At 38.7% G+C, this 16,217-nt stretch overlaps 2 protein-coding genes across 9 annotated transcripts; one reads left to right on the plus strand and one right to left on the minus strand.

The window, feature by feature from the left end:
* Positions 1-1,577: 1,577 nt before the first annotated feature.
* On the plus strand, positions 1,578-7,207 carry LOC125205468 (uncharacterized). Of its 2 annotated transcripts, XM_048104418.2 has the most exons (5): positions 1,578-1,753; positions 1,985-2,173; positions 3,324-3,559; positions 3,723-4,536; positions 4,719-7,207. In XM_048104418.2, exons 3-5 carry the CDS (start codon positions 3,326-3,328, stop codon positions 6,926-6,928), a joined length of 3,258 nt encoding a protein of 1,085 aa, XP_047960375.2. In that variant the 5' UTR covers positions 1,578-1,753; positions 1,985-2,173; positions 3,324-3,325; the 3' UTR covers positions 6,929-7,207. The 2 variants fall into 2 exon arrangements, with proteins under 2 accessions (XP_047960375.2, XP_047960376.2); XM_048104419.2 differs by lacking the exon at positions 3,324-3,559 and having other exon boundaries at positions 1,578-2,173.
* Positions 7,208-9,443: 2,236 nt separating this feature from the next.
* LOC125203085 (clp protease adapter protein ClpF, chloroplastic-like) lies at positions 9,444-12,752 on the minus strand. Of its 7 annotated transcripts, none has more exons than XM_048101364.2 (9): positions 12,595-12,752; positions 11,655-12,086; positions 11,512-11,571; positions 11,202-11,296; positions 10,911-11,083; positions 10,450-10,574; positions 10,199-10,244; positions 9,965-10,005; positions 9,444-9,870 (listed from the first exon to the last, which is right to left on the minus strand). In XM_048101364.2, exons 2-9 carry the CDS (start codon positions 11,988-11,990, stop codon positions 9,715-9,717), a joined length of 1,032 nt encoding a protein of 343 aa, XP_047957321.1. In that variant the 5' UTR covers positions 11,991-12,086; positions 12,595-12,752; the 3' UTR covers positions 9,444-9,714. The 7 variants fall into 7 exon arrangements, with proteins under 7 accessions (XP_047957321.1, XP_047957323.1, XP_047957319.1 ...); XM_048101366.2 differs by having other exon boundaries at positions 10,450-10,562; positions 12,560-12,719; XM_048101362.2 differs by having other exon boundaries at positions 12,560-12,719.
* Between the last annotated feature and the right edge of the window lie 3,465 nt (positions 12,753-16,217).

The following is a 16,217-nucleotide window of genomic DNA, read 5'->3' on the forward strand; positions in this document are numbered from 1 at the left end:
TATTTTTATATTTTTTTAAAAATTCAAATCTCGATTTGTTTGTTATCTATAACTTCAAATAGATAACTAAAATGACAAATCGAGCTTCAAATTTTTATTAAAATCGTAAAATTATAAATGTCAATAATATATTTTAATGTATTGAAACCAAACTAAATGTATAAAACAAAATAAACATCGTTAATTGTGTCTTAAACAAGCGTGGTGCTCACGGATGATGCTTATCCAAAGTATATAGTATATCGTTTCTCTTGCTTTATGATTCATTAATAAAAACTTTACATTTTTGTTATATTTGCTATTATTTGTAAACTTGTAAGTATTTAATCTTATTAGATTCGAAATTAGTCTTTTACATTTTTTAAGTCGATTCTATTGGTAAACTATGAACCGACGACTTCGACATGCGCTTAGTTGTTCCATTTACAGTCTTCTACATTTATTAAATTGATTCGATTAGTAGACGATGACTTTAATAGGTGCTGTCCTATTTTCAAAATTAGTCTCCTACATTTATTAAATCGATTCGATTAGTAAACCATGAACCGACGACTTTGACAAGCGCTTAGCTATCCTATTTTCAAAATTAGTCTTCTACATTTATTAAATCTATTCGATTGGTAAACCATGAACCGGTGACTTCAGTAGATGCTTAGATGTCCTATTTTCAAAATTAGTACTCACTCCGTCCTAAAAGAATATGCACTTTTGGCTGTGTACATGTTTTAATGTATAATTGATAAAGTAAGAGAGATGTAGAGAAAAAGTAACTAAAGTATTATAGTGGAGAATATATCTCACCTTATTAGAGAGAGAAAAATTTACAAAATTAGAAAGTGCATACTCTTGCGGGACGGACTAGAAATAGTGCATACTCTTGTGGGTGGTGGGGGAGGGGGGTATTCTACATTTATTAAATTGATTCGTTTGGTTAACCATGAACCGACGACTTCTACATGCGCTTAGTTGTCCTATTTTCAAAATTAATCTCTTACATTTATTAAATCGGTTCGGTTGGTAAACCATGAACTGATGACTTCGATAGATGCTTAGCTGTCCCATTTTCGAAATTAGCATTCTACATTTACTAAATCGATTCTATTGGTGAACTGTGAACTAATGACTTCGACAAACACTTAACTGTCATGTTTGAAAACATTGATACAGATGTACTATTAAATTGAGATTTAGTAAAATCATATGTAGTGTTAGCATAAACTACTCCCTTCGTCCCATTATTGATCCTCTTTAAAAAAAGACTCTCTCCGTCCCGGCTAAGATGACATTTATTAGTCGATACGAAATTTTAAGAGTTGTTAGTTTATGTGTTTAATTTGAAAGAGAAAAGATAGGCATGAATGATAAATGGAATGAAATATTTTAATTTAAAATTATTTTATTATTTTTTAAAATAAAAAAATATCATCTCAATTGCTATAAATTAAAAGAAAAGCCTATCATCTTAAATTGGAGAAAGGAAGACTACATAAATATGGAAGTAATTACTTTAATATATATAGGGAAAGTGGAGTGAATCTAGAACTGCCCATTATTTTTCATTTCCTCAAAACCCAAGAAATACTTTAATACCACTGTATAATATTAGCTGAAATAAATCATGAGAGAGAGGGAGAGGCAGAGAGAGAGAGAGAGGGACAGAGGCGGAGATTTGAGAGAGTTTTTTGTTAGAGGAAAAAGCAGAGAATAAAAAGAGACCGGATGTTGACAAATTTCGTGTCACTGTTCTTAGAAGGTCGTTTGTTAGTGTGAAGATTTCTTATCTGGGATCTCTCTTCGTCTCTCTCACTTTCTTTCTTCCAAATTAAATATAGTAGTAGTACTACTCCCTTCCCCTCCCCTACTACTTTGTTTATATCAACAGTTATTACTGTGGGGAGAATTAGAATTCCCTTCCTTTTTTTTTGTATTTTCATTAATAAAAACTCCCTTCTCTCTCTAAGACTGCTGCCTTTTCTCTTTCTAGAGAGAGACTGAGAGGGCGTGGCCCAGCAGATCGAAATCTCCAATTCTTAGTTAGAGTTTGATGAGGATCTGTGCATCTTCAATGGAGTTATCATAAACACTCAATTAATTGCTATTTCACAATTATTAGTGAGAAAAAGCCTCAGAATTCAATCCATGGGAGCAGGTCGCTTCAAGATGTGGGTCTGAGGTAATTAATTTCTGTTTATTTTGTTATGATTTTTTAAGATTTACTTTGTTTTGACTATGACGCACAAGAAAATGGATTATTCGTCTTCCATTCAATTCTACCTTATAATTAGCCTTTTTGATTAATTGAGCCATAATTATATTATGCGTTTTCAGTTTCATAAATTTATTGGTTGGGAATTGGGGTGATTGAATTTGAGCATTTTTCGTATATCTCCTCATATTTGGGGACTCTGATCATCGATAGCGATGTAAGATTTGCTTCCTTTCTTAATATTCTATGTTTAGTTGCAATTCAAGATTCCTTAATCGGAGTGTGCTACATTTATGTGAGTTTATTATTTTAACAAAACCTATACCGTGATTGCTTAAATCTGCATTTAAATATTTCTTCTCATTGGCCAAGTTTGTTGAGTTTAGGTTTAGAAAAGATTGTCTCTGTTATTATCATGTCAAATAGTGAGAGTTGAGTTTGAGTTTTGAGCTCAGGACAGTTGCAAGTCCCATTGAATTTGCTATTCTTGTTTCATTGTTTTTTTGTGTTCGTGTTTTGTATCACTGGCTGTCTTGTTTGAGTTTTCCTGAAATCCTTGGCCCCAACCATGGCTGCTCTGCTGCATTATTATTAAACAAAAACTAACCTACTACCTGGAGTTTGGGCAAGCTTGTAACACACTTTGATGAAAATTCTTTGCAGATAATGTACTTAACTTAATTTCCATTGCTGGGGTCTGAAATGTTGTTCTTGTCTGGTATTTATGCCGACTAGCTTCAATGCAATATAAGTATAAGGGTTCAATTTGTTCTCAGTGAGAAGGAGCAGTTGATACTAAAATAATAAGATTGTTTCTGATTGGAGAAAGGGCTACTAACACCAGTTTGTTGTGCATTGTACCAATTTTAGATGTACATATTTTCATATCATTTTTATTTTGGTACCGGTTCCAGCTTCTAGCCCTAGAAAATAGGTGCATGAATTCTGACATTCCGATTAGTAATTTATTTAGAATTCTACATTTCCTTGCCACCATTGGTGAACCCTGGAGTTGGTGCTGCCTAATCTAAACAACAGGGAGAGTGTGGGGAGAGAGTTTATAGAATGTTAGGTTATGCTTCGAATTTCCTAATACTGATTTATATATCTTCTTTAGGAATGGGAACAAAAGTAGATAGCAAGAGCTATTTTCCGGGATATTACTCCATGAGAGATCTTAATGAGGATTCTAGCAGTAGTAGCTGGCCCATTTGTTACGGTGATAAGGCTATCTCAAACGGGCAATATTACAATGGCTTCATGCCTAGGACAGCAATGGATGGTTATCCTGGGTATGGCAAGGATGCATTGAAGCAGACAATGCTTGAACACGAGGCTGTTTTTAAGAATCAGGTGCTTTGATTTCATTTTAAGTGACCCTAATTGTAAGACACATATTTTCCTTTTGCTTATTTGTAAGTTTTTGAGTTAAATCTGGTGAGCATAATCTCTTGTATGAAATTCAGTTATTGCATCAGCATCCTGATCTCTTGATTTTTTACCTGCTGACATCAAGGTTTCTGAACTCCACCGTGTTTACCGGATCCAGAGAGATATGATGGAAGAATACAGAAGGAAAGAACTACGCAGAATCCGACCATCTATAGAGCCATTGTCATCATCAAGTCTCGGAGGGCCTCAAGTGGCATTAGAAGAAGCTCGGAAATGGCACATGACGGGCTTTCCTATGTTGAATTCTAATTATGAAAGAACATCTATCTCGGGGGTTGAAATCACTAATTCTCCTATGAGTTGTACGAAAGGGAACACCAATGTGCAACCTGGTCAGTTCCCATTCCAGAATGGGTCTTCTTCTGTAAAAGACTCTGAACTGTTGGATTCAAGACCAATGAAGGTGAGGAAGAAGTTGTTCGATCTTGAACTACCAGCAGATGAATACATTGGTACTGATGAAGGCAAAGAGTCACCGGATTGCAAAGGCTCGGATGTATCAAGTTATGCTCCTAACGGAAATCTAAAAAGTGGACCTGAAACTCAGAAGTTATCTCCTGTCGGGCATATTGGAGCAACAACTGAATGTAGGATAGATGCCTCAGCTTCTGGTTCTTGTTTGAGGAACCCTATTATGTTGGCTGATCTGAACGAACCCATTGATGTTGAAGAGGCAACTGCTCCTTCGTCGACGAATATCTTTGGTCATGGTTCTATCAACCGACATACTAATGGTGTGAATCAGCATGCCATGTCGAATGCAGGCTATTTAGGTGCAAATGCCAAAACAGTAAATTACCGGGAAGGTCTTTTGACCAATTCTTCTGTTGAGAGTAAAGCTAATGAGAGAGGACCTCTCTCCCATATCTATGAAGCAGGTAAGCACTTGGTGAAGATCTTTATTTTATGGTATTCTTGAAATCTTCCTTATCTTAGTTGCCCAATCCCTCCTCTTTGAATATTCATATAATCTGATTATCTGCCAAAATTAATTTATTTCTGTCCAATAACAATTTTTTATCATATAAGTTACAAAGCTCTTGATTTCTCAATCTTTCAGGGTCCAGCAGAAGTAAGTTCGATTCATTAACTCCCAGTCTTCAGCAAGATAAGTCTCATCCAGTGCAATGCATGCTCAATCCACACGATCAAACTCCTGGAATGTATCTAACTCGACATAGTCAAGAAGACTCTTGGAGGGAGGGAGCCCACCATCATCTAGAATCTTCTGATAGAAGTCGTGATCAGTCCAATAATAGATTCATGGGACCCCATATGGCTTCTCACACCCCTGGTTCAGACCCATTCTTTAGTTCGTCTTATTATTCTGGCACCTGGGCTCATGGCGTCCCATCCTGGGCGAAACCTGCTAAAAGCTTTACTCAGAAAATAACAGCAGCAGATTCACGTCTGAACCCAGCTGCAGCAATGGATCGAGGGGTGCAGATTTCAGGAGAGCCTGTCTCATCCTGGGTGAAGCCTGCTAAATGCTTTACTCAGATGATGACCGCGACGGATTCATCTCTGACCCCAGCTGCAGCATTGGATCGAGGGCTGCAGATATCAGCAGAGTGGCAGAAACATTGTGGAGGAAATCGGCGCGTGGGTGACGACTTCATGTTGAACCCTGGTTTGGGAGGTGAACTGTCAACATGGAATGGGTTTTATCACGGATCTGCCTCGGGGTCGAAAGAAATGAAAGCTCACATGCCCTCATCGGGCTTTGATTACCGTAACTGCAGTAGGGGCAAAAATGTAGTATCTGATCGCATGACTAGTCATGGATATGGGCATTTTCCAAGAGGATCCTCGTTTGCAGATTCAAAACCTCCACTAGATATTAACTTGAACGAGGTGGTTTCAAAGAGCTCGTATAATGAGGTAATGGTCCTTCCAGATGTTGCTACAGTCGATGACAAAACTAAGCCTGAGGGCTACCGATCTTCATTGCCCTGGCTTAATAACAAGCCAGCCCGTGCTAATGATGCTGCGAATTCTAGAAGCTACGTCAAAGATTTTTCCAATCAATTGTCTTGTAAGACCGAAACAGTTAGAGATCTCAATGAGCCATTCACCCCAATAATTGAGTTGGATTCGAGTGAGATGAAGACAACCAGGAACCAGAATGTTAAGAAAATTCTGGGGTTCCCCATTTTTGAAGCAGGTGATCTGAAAAATGAGCCCTTTTCTCATGTTTCCAACTCGGCAAGTTTTAGTTGCCCTCGTGATGGAAATGGTGTTGTTAAAGAAAGGAAGAATAGAGTAATAGATATAAACCTAGAGTGTGAACCTGAAGAAGAGGCTGTGGAGAAAGAAAAGCAGACAAAATGTGGCGTTGTCAGAGACTTCATCGATTTGAACTCGTGTATAACTGACTGTGAAGATGCTTTAGCACCTTCTTACGAAAGCAAGACTGTCAAAGGTAAGGTGATTCTTGATATAGATTTGGAATCTCCTGTTCTTCCGGAGAAAGAGTCCAACGAGGATGCTGCGGGTGCAGCAGTATCCTTACTGTTGGAGAATAAAACCAATTCATCACATGACGAAGCTCTTAGAACTGCAGCTGAAGCAATCGTTGCCATGTCATCATCCTGTCCGAAAATCCATCCAGAGGAGAGTGACGGTATTGATATTCTGGAAGCTTCCTTGGCAGAATCGTTCATGTTGTTTGTCAATGCTGTTTCCTCGTGTCCAGATGAAAGCATGTCCACAGATAAGGATGGCTCGCCAAAGGACTTATCTGAGGAGATGGATGATTTCGAGGCAATGACATTGCAGATACCAGAGACAGGGGAGGAAGATTACATGCCAACGCCCTTCGTCCCTGAGCTCCAGAAGAATGAAGAGGCGGGGGGCAATACAGTGACAAGGCCCCGAAGGGGTCAGGCGAGGAGAGGGAGGCAGCGGAGGGACTTTCAAAGGGACATCCTTCCCGGTCTGACATCTCTGTCGCGCCATGAGGTGACTGAGGATATCCAAACATTTGGGGGTATGATGAGAGCCACGGGGCATCACTGGGTTTCGGGTCTGGCCAGAAGAAATGGCACCAGAAATGGGGGTGGACGGGGCAGGAGACGAGCTGTGGTAGAGACGGTCCCTGCTGCGGTTCCAACTCCAACTCCAACTCCAACTCCACTGATACAGCAACTCAACAGCATAGAAGCTGGTTTGGAGGACAGAAGCCTAACAGGGTGGGGGAAGACGCCGAGACGCCCCAGACGACAGAGATGCCCTGCAGCAGGTAACCCTACTGCTGTGGTGTTAACTTAATAATTGAGAGAGAGAAAAAGAGTATCATTCCTTTGTTGATCATACAGAAGAACACAGGAGATGAGGGACTTTGTTTCATCACTTTATGTGAGAGAGAGAGAGAGAGAGAACTGTGTTGCGGTCTTGGTAATTTGTCTTGTAAATGTCATTGCATCTCTTCATAATTTGTGTTTTGGTGATTTGTGTCTTTGAGTTACTCCAACTTGTAGAAATAATCTTGCTTGATTTTATATACACGGATTTGTTTCGAATTAATACAAGTAATCTTCTTTTATAGAATGCAGCACCCTTTGCCTTTTTTAACTCCCCCATGTTCAAAGAATTGAACATCTTGCATGTTGCATTTTGTTGTTACCGCTGATTTTGAATATTATTTTATTCACTATTTTTTATAATTTGTGTTTAAGTTGGTATATCGTGAATTGAATTGAGTATGAATTTTGACATACAATTGTGGATTAAGTAATTAGTGTAAGCGATTCCTTTATCCTCTGTACAAATACATTATTTAAAATTGTAGCTAAAAATATTGCTCAATGGTCAATGCGAATGAAATTGTTGGAGATGTACGCTTAAGCATGAGCTAAGATAGGAGTACTATTATCGATAATTAGAAGATCATTTTTGTTCTAATACAATTAAATATGTTAAGCCCCAACTTAATTTGGTAAAATGCAAATCTTCAAGAATTTTGAAAAGTGGGAACATCTTTTTTGGTCCACGAACTTTGCCAAAGTATCATTTTAGGTCCGTGAACTTTGATAATATCATTTGAGGTCCGCCAACTATGAGTTAATATCATTCGAAGTACTTTTTGACTATTTCCAAGATTTTATGGACGAAAATACCCTCAATAGGGTACATATTTTTAATTAACTTATCGCATACTCATATTTTTCGACAATTTTTCTAAATATAATTTGGCCTTCAATATTATCACTTAATTTTGTGACATGCAAGAAAAGTTTATTCAACATTTTATAATTAAAGAATTTTAAAAATATTTTTGAGGTATGGATACATGTAAAATACCAAGGTCACGGTCAATAGACGATACTTGAATGTTGATATATTATTCAAAAATAATATCAATATATCAATATTCAAGTATCATTTATTGACTGTGAAATTAATTTTTACGAGTATTCACATCTTAAAAATATTTTAAAATTCTTTAATCACAGTTGAAGAAGGAACTTTTCTTGCATGTCACAAAAGTGATATATTATTGAAGGTTAAATCATATTTATAAAATTCGTCAAAAATATATAGTAAAGATATTTATAAAAAATATGAGTATGTGATAAAGTTTGTTAAAATACCCTTCAAGGTATTGAGGGTATTTTCGTCCAGAAAAACTTGGAAATGGTAAAAAAGTACTTCAAATGATATTAACTCATAGTTGACGGACCTAAAATGATATTTTCAAAGTTCATAGACCTAAAATGATACTTTGACAAAGTTCATGGACTAAAAAAGATGTTCCCTCTTTTGAAAATATAAGAATGAAAAAAGAAAATTTTACGACTAATTCTTGACATGGACTCGCGAAAGTTCAGATGTTATGAAGTTGATCTGTAGTATACTATTGCTGTAAAAAAAATTAATCTTTATTTTCTGAGATATTCTATCTTAAAAAGGTAATTAAATTAGTTTGGTGTATTTGTTTCCATTCAATATATACTCCTCTCTGCACAAACAAACAAAAATTGAACATCAACATGGCGGGAAGTTCAGTGGCAACAAATGAGGAGACATTCGTCCAAATTCAGTTACCTTATCAAGCATGTTCTCAGCTTGCTTCAGACTTGATCCAGTGACCATGGTTCAAGTCCTATCCGCTTCTGCTAGCTTAGGAGGCATCCGATTTGGCTCTTGCATAAAAGAAGGCTTATTGGCATTCAACAGTCTATGTCGGCACCTGTACGCCAAACAGTGGGTCATAATTGGCGGGTTTGGATAGCAGGGCCAGGGAGACTCGAGCAAGTGCCTTGAGCTTTTCAACAACATGGTTAAGAAGAATGTTGAGCCAAGTTATATAGTAGTAGCAGTAGTAGTAGTATTCACAACAGTCTTGTCCTCCTGCTGTCGTGCTGGGATGATCACAGAGGGATGAAGATATTTTGATCAAATGTGTCGCATATACAACTTTATCCCTTCCACGAGACACTATGTATTCATGGCGGATTTATTGGCCTGGTCTGGGATCCTCAAGTGGGCTTGGAGGTTTATTCAGGGAATGTCTGTGCAGCCTGATTGCACGATTCATGGATCTTTTCGTCACGGATGTATTATCCCTTCTAGGTTCGATCTTGGGACTTGGCTGTGAGAAAGATACTCAAAGCTTTATCCAGACAATGCTTATGGTTAACGTGGTGTTCTACGGTAGAATAATAGGGTTTATACATTAGAGGTTGATCAGTTTCTGCTCAAGCTTACAGTTTCGATCATTTCGAATATGAACAAGTATGAAAATTTATACTGTGCTACAATTTTGGAAATTTAGAGCAAAAGATATGATAATTGGTTTTGGATTTCATCTGTTCTGCAAGTTGAGCAAGTGATAAGTATCCTTGTGACATACAAATGATTCTACTGAATTACAAAGCTCGCAGAAAGCAAACAAGTGATAGTGATACTACTTACTGACATGCCAAATCAAGCAATTTCCAATACATGTAAAAGAGATGTTATTCGTGATGAGATCCTGCACAACAAGGCATGGATATGATATATATCCGTCTTCTCCTACTAAAAACACATCCGATCCTTTGCCATCAAAACATCTATGCACCCTTCCCGGAGTCCTCGTCCTGTGGATCGTAGGGGAGCTCATGCCGCGGCTGGTTGTATTTCTCCCGCAGCTGTTTAATCGGGATAAAATCCCCACCACCATCCATTCCATAGAATAAGAAGGAAGCATAAGGGTGTTCAAACCTATCCTGGGCATGGGCAAACACCATCCTACTTGTTAAGGAAGCAGAACAACTTAAGATAACCTCTGTAGTTTGCTACAAATATGGACTTATAACTAACCATGTCTTGTTGATCCGGCACCATTAAGTTCTCCTCGGCAACTGCAAGAGAATCATGTTTGCAAATCAGTCTGGGAAAAGCAGAGGTGTAAGAAGGAACATGATGATGGAGTAACGTGAAGTCGAGCGCAATATTGGTCATCTATTGATGAAGAAGAGAAAGGGATCTATGTTAAGAATTGAAGTATTGATAGAACTAACAGGCTAACTCTCGGCTGCTGCTACTAATGCTTACCGTATGCCACTAAGAGGTTGGGGTCTTCTTGCATGTCAACCAACACCTACAGAGAACAAGAGATCAAGTGACATCAGTGAGATTCCCAAATGTTGTTATTTGAGTAAGGCTAAAGCCACAAATTTCATTTGGAAAATTTGAAAAGATTAATGAAATGAATGTCAAAGTTATGATCATATTAGTCCCACCATAGAGGCAAGATCAGTTCCTCTCATTTTTTGGTTTGGTTGGTTGGGGCCTGGGGGTGTTACCTGATAGAAGGGTTGATCGGGGCCACGAGTCAACTTGTCAATATTTGCACCCTCAATCCACGACTTCGATTCACAGCATACTGGATCCATGCCACAGATAACAGCCCGATATCCTATAATACAAACTAAACTTTTATAAGAGACTATAAGTACTTTACTACATTATGCAGACTCCGGATCCACGTGAGAAATAGTTGAAACAAAATTCATTTCTTACCTACCAACTTCACAGTATGTGTCAAGAAAGACTGATTTTCTATGAAACAACTACACGATCATAAATATGTTTGACTAGCCATCTTCATATCAGAATAACAACCCACATCTTGTGTTTTAGTCCCCACTTAAGTCTTGTTTGTGGGTGATTTCAAGACGAGTATATAACAAATTGGACTATATTTAGCACAACTACTTATGTTTAAAAGGACGATATAATAGTGCAATATGAGGTCATGGATTACCAAATATTTTATGCTTTACTTTTTGGCCCAAACGGAGAGCATATTTTGCACTTTCATATGCTTGGGCTTTTACAGATGCAGCCAAAGACTTCGCTTCGAGTTTGGAAATTTCATCTCGCAACTCAGCAGCCTGATGATAGTTCTCATTCTCAACTGCATTCTGCAAGTCTGCACTGCAAGCAGAATAGTAGTCCGTGTCAGCTGTAAGTCGATTCTCAGGATATGGAAAATGTCAGCTAATCCGTGTCATCTATAATATGGGAGAAAAAGCTCAGAGAATTGGAGCCTTACCGTAGTCTCAATATACTTATAGCCATATCTTGAGCTTCACTCTTGGATGCTGATCCTCTTCTGCTTTCTCGGAGTTTGATAACCTCTGTTTCAACCTTCAACAAACAAATTATTTAAGCATTGTTAGATCTTCATAACTACCTCAAGTGAAAAGCAGTGCAGTCTGATAGATTTTCACAACAAATTCCAAATGCAACAATACCGAGAGAATATAATGAGACTAAGATCCCAAACAGCTGATCCTTTTTTAAATGAAATAAGTACTTCACACAATGATCAGATCTTGAGAAAATAAACTACTAATCCAAACCTCAGTCAACTTGTTCCTCAGTTGCTGGGCTACTTCATACTGCTCCAAGTTCAAAGCATACTGCAAAACAATCGCAGATATAAGCCAACTAACTTATGCTCAAGAAATCCAGCACTCGCCAACAAGATTATAGCACCTCAAACCTGTACACGGGTGGCCAAATCGAGCTCAAAGAAAAACATCAAAATATCCTCATTGGCTCTCTCACTATGCTCACAGCTCGCATCCAATTCTGATCCCTTATCGTTTCCTCTAAATAGCCATCCAGCTTGAACCCTCAAACCACTACGTCTGGACAGCTTAAGTGGCCCAGCAAAGGAGGCCCCTCTTCCACCATACACACAATGACACAACCTCGGAGCCCCAACAACTGAATATGGCTCCCTAATATGGGTGGAACTTCTCCTTGACCAATCACTTGATCCACACAAAACACTGCATCTAGAGGTTACCAAAGTGTTTATCGAATTTTGCACCATTTTTAGACCACAATAAACCTCCCAAACTCTTTACCACTTTTGAATATGGACAAAACAAGACCTCGCTCCTCAATGTATCAATCCATCAGCTCTGATCTGAAAGCAACCTACCACCGTTCAGCAGTCACAAAATCAAGCAGAAGAGTTCACATAGAGCTGAACTCAGAAAATCAAGCAGAAGAGTTCACACAGAAGACAACAAGTACTGCAACCCTACGAGTTTCTTTATATATAATCACTCAGAAATTCTCTCCAACACAGAGAGGCCAACTAATATAATCTCAATTCAAGGCAACAACATTAGCTGCTGATGAATTTCAACCGCCATTAGTGGAATCTCAATCAAGAAAACTAAAGATTCAATTACTCCAAACACCCCACTCAATCACATCAAATTTATTATAAAAATAAGAACTGTTCGCCCAAAAATGATACTAATAAAACATAAATGGGCAGAAGAATAAAGGAAATTGCTTCCAGAAACCATGCAAAAGAAGGCGTCATTAACGAATCGCAACAACTCAATATTAAAGCAGATTTTTAATAAGAACAAGATTAATCGGCAATACTTTATGGTTCTACTTCCAATCGCTGAAAATGGCACCTCGAGTGTGTGAAGAATGTGTTTTTTCAGCTGTTGGTTGCCGTGCGATTCGTATCTCCGTCCACTCTTCTCCTGAGTCACACAGTTTACTGGGCCGGTCTCATTCATTAATGAGGAAAGAAAAAAAAAGGAAATATCCCAAATAAATAAATATTTAAGATATGATAATAATGAATCTTTGGTCATTAATTACTCGTATATTACTCACTCAAATATATGTACTCTTCTTATTCCGCCCATAATTTTATATAGTGGAGTAATATCTATCTATCTATACATACGTACATATATAAAATAAATTTTGGCCTTATATTAAATATTAAAGAATTTTGGACAAATTTTTGAATATTTATAAATTTTAAGTCTATATAATTAAATTTTTATTTTGATTTGTAACTTTCAATTATGTGCCTAATGCGTGTCATTTAAATTTGGAGACTCATGCCCAAATTAGTATTAAATGTGAAACGGTTAAGCCATTAAAAAAATTATTACTACTTTATACTTATTATTCAATTTAGAGATTTCATGGTCAAATAAAATTTAATTTGCCATTAACCATAAAATATAGTATGTCATGGCTATAAATATGTGTATTAGGCTAACTAATGGAATCATACAGTTCTTGTGTTTCGAAACTAAGAGCATCCCCATCGCGACGTCCGTCCGTCCGTACCAGTGGCACGACGCTGCTCTTAGCTAAGAGCACGTCCGTGCCGCTGAGCAACCTTATGTGGCGTGTTCTGATTGGCCGTTGGCATATTCAAATTTAATTTTTTAAAAACAATTTCGAAATTAATTTAAAAAACCGTTTTTAAATAAAAAAAATATTTTCCCACTTCCCAAAAAATTATATCCGTTTTCTACCCATTTTTATTTTATTTTTCAATTTTTTTCCCCAAAATTCACATTTTCGTCTATAAATACCCCCACTTCAACAAAAAAAAAATCGCATTCTCATCTATTCTAGCATTTGCATTCTCTCATCTTTTTTCTCATATTCTCTCATCTAAATTCTCACCACACTACACAATGTCCGGCTCCGGCGATCACCCTCCGGCAATCGCGGTTGGAACCAAAATTGGTTCAATTCCGACTCATTTCCTAGTCCGGAAACGCAATTTTCGGCCCCTCCTCAAACCCAAGGTTCGCAAGTTGCGGGTGGCTACCGCCCTTACCCTGTGGACGACCAAAATACCTCCGGGTTCGGATGGGCACCCGAACCCGGATCGGGAGGGAGCGGCAGCTTTACTCCTACTCCTACTTCTATTCCTATTCCTACTCCTACTCCTACTCCTACTCCTCCTACTCGTGGTACCCGCACCCCGTACACTCCGGATGAGATGATGTAGTTTTTAATTTGTAGGATTTTAATTATGTATTTTTTTTATTTTCTAGGATTTCAATTATGTATTTTATTTTTTAGAATTTTAATTATGTAATTTTTATTTTTTAATGTATTTTTATAATGTAAAAATGTTTTTAGTAATTGAAGTATTTAAATTGAATAATAGAATGGTGGGACCCTTGAGTTTGTCCTTAGCTAAGAGACGGATGTTGGTGTTGTGCTCTTAGCTAAGGACAAGGAGTAAAAGTGGGTCCGGGCCCACATTTAAGAGCTCAGATGCGGATGCTCTTATCCGTGCTCTTAGCTAAGAGCACGCTAAGAGCACGGAAGTGGGCCCGACCCACTTTTACTCCTTGTCCTTAGGCAAGAGCACAACACCCACATTCGTGCTCTTCCGCAAGGACAAGCTCAAGGGTCCCACCATTCTATTATTCAATTTAAATACTTCGATTACTAAAAACATTTCTACATTATAAAAATATATTAAAAAATAAAAATTACATAATTAAAATCCTAAAAAATAAAAATAACATAATTAAAATCCTAAAAAATAAAAATACATAATTAAAATCCTACAAATTAAAAATTACATAATTAAAGACTAAAAAATACCCCCGCGGAAGACTAGTCCTCTATCCTCAATGTTCTCTTGAGACCCTGTATCATTGCCACATGTGTTGCAAGTTGGTCGGGAGTCATGTTAGACGTATCGGTCGTATTGAGTTGACCCAAGAGGGTCAACAACGAGTTGGTCGGGGGTTGAGGTGGCACAAAGGGAGCGAGAGCTGGGGCGGATGGAGTCGGGGCGCGACGGCGGTTGGCCGTCGCCTTCTTCCTTCCTTGCGGCCGGCGGGAACTGCTCGGGCCAGCGTCGGGGTTACTCAAGTTAGTTCCGGCAAGCTGGGTAGCCACATCATCGGAGGCGCCGTCCGATAGGGCTACCGACCTCGACCGTTTGCTGGAGGAGGATGCTACTACGCCACCCCTATAGTTCGGATGTTGGCGCCCCTCCTACCAACAACTGATGTACTTGAACGGTTTCAACTCCAAGCTTTGGTCGGTTGAATGTCGAGCTCGCTCTTGCCGCTCCCCGCCACCCGCTCTTCCTATTGGTAATACCCCTGGAACTTACCGATTGCCTTGTTGGTTGTGAAGATGCAATTGCGCACCATACTATCATTGCGATAGATGGTTCCTCCTAGCCGGGTTTCATTGTAAAGACGAGTAATGCGCCACAAATACGTTTCTCCGGTTTGGTTCGTGCCAACATCCGGGTCTTCGGAGACTGCCAAGTAGGCTTTGAATATCTGGATCATCTCATCCAGAGTGTACGGGGTGCGGGTACCACGAGTAGGAGGAGTATGAGTAGGAGTAGAAGTAGGAGTACGAGCAGAGCTGCCGCTCCCTCCGATCTGGGTTCGGGTGGCACTCGAACCAAGGGGCATCTTGGTCGTCCACCGGATAAGGCTGGTAGCCACCCGGAACTTGAGAACCTTGGGTTTGAGGAGGGGCCAAAAATTGCATTTCCGGACTAGAGAATGGCTCGGAGCCGAACTATTCGTGATTCCAACCGTGGGAGCCAGAGGGGTGATCGCCGGAGCCGGACATTGTGTAGTGTGGTGGGAATTTAGATGAGAGAATATGAGAAAAAAGATGAGAATTGATGAGAAAATAGATGAGAGAATTTAGATGAGAGAATTTAGATGATAGAATAGATGAGAATTGTGTAGTGTTATGGGAATTTTTTTGTGTTGAAGTGGGGGTATTTATAGATGAAAATGTGAATTTTGGGGAAAAAAATTTGAAAAATAAATTAAAAATGTGTATTAAACGGTTATAATTTATTGGGAAGTGGGAAAATATTTTTTTTATTTAAAAACATTTTTTAATTAATTTCGATTTTTAATAAAAAAAATAAAAAAAAATCAATTTGTCAACGGCTATGTCGTTGGCCAATCAGGAGCTGCCACGTATGGCTGCTCAGCGGCACGGACGTGCTCTTATTTAAAAGCAGCGCCGTGCCGCTGGCACGGACAGACGTGCTGCATTGGCGGACGGCGGGTGTCCCCGCCGCTGGCACGGACAGACGGACTGCATTGGCGGACGACGGGTGTCCCCGCCGCTGGCACGGACGGACGAGGGGCGCTGCGGGTACTCTAAGGTACTCTCAAATTGAGAGCATGCACATTCTATGTCAATCGTAGAGAATTCTTTTGAAATTGGTTATGTATAATGATGATATGTAGAAGTCGGATGAGAAGATGAGTAGTGTTGG

Source organism: Salvia hispanica, chromosome 6, assembly GCF_029641045.1.
Source record: "Salvia hispanica isolate PSC_SH4W2 chromosome 6, Shi_PSC_v1, whole genome shotgun sequence".
Taxonomy (NCBI): domain Eukaryota; kingdom Viridiplantae; phylum Streptophyta; class Magnoliopsida; order Lamiales; family Lamiaceae; genus Salvia; species Salvia hispanica.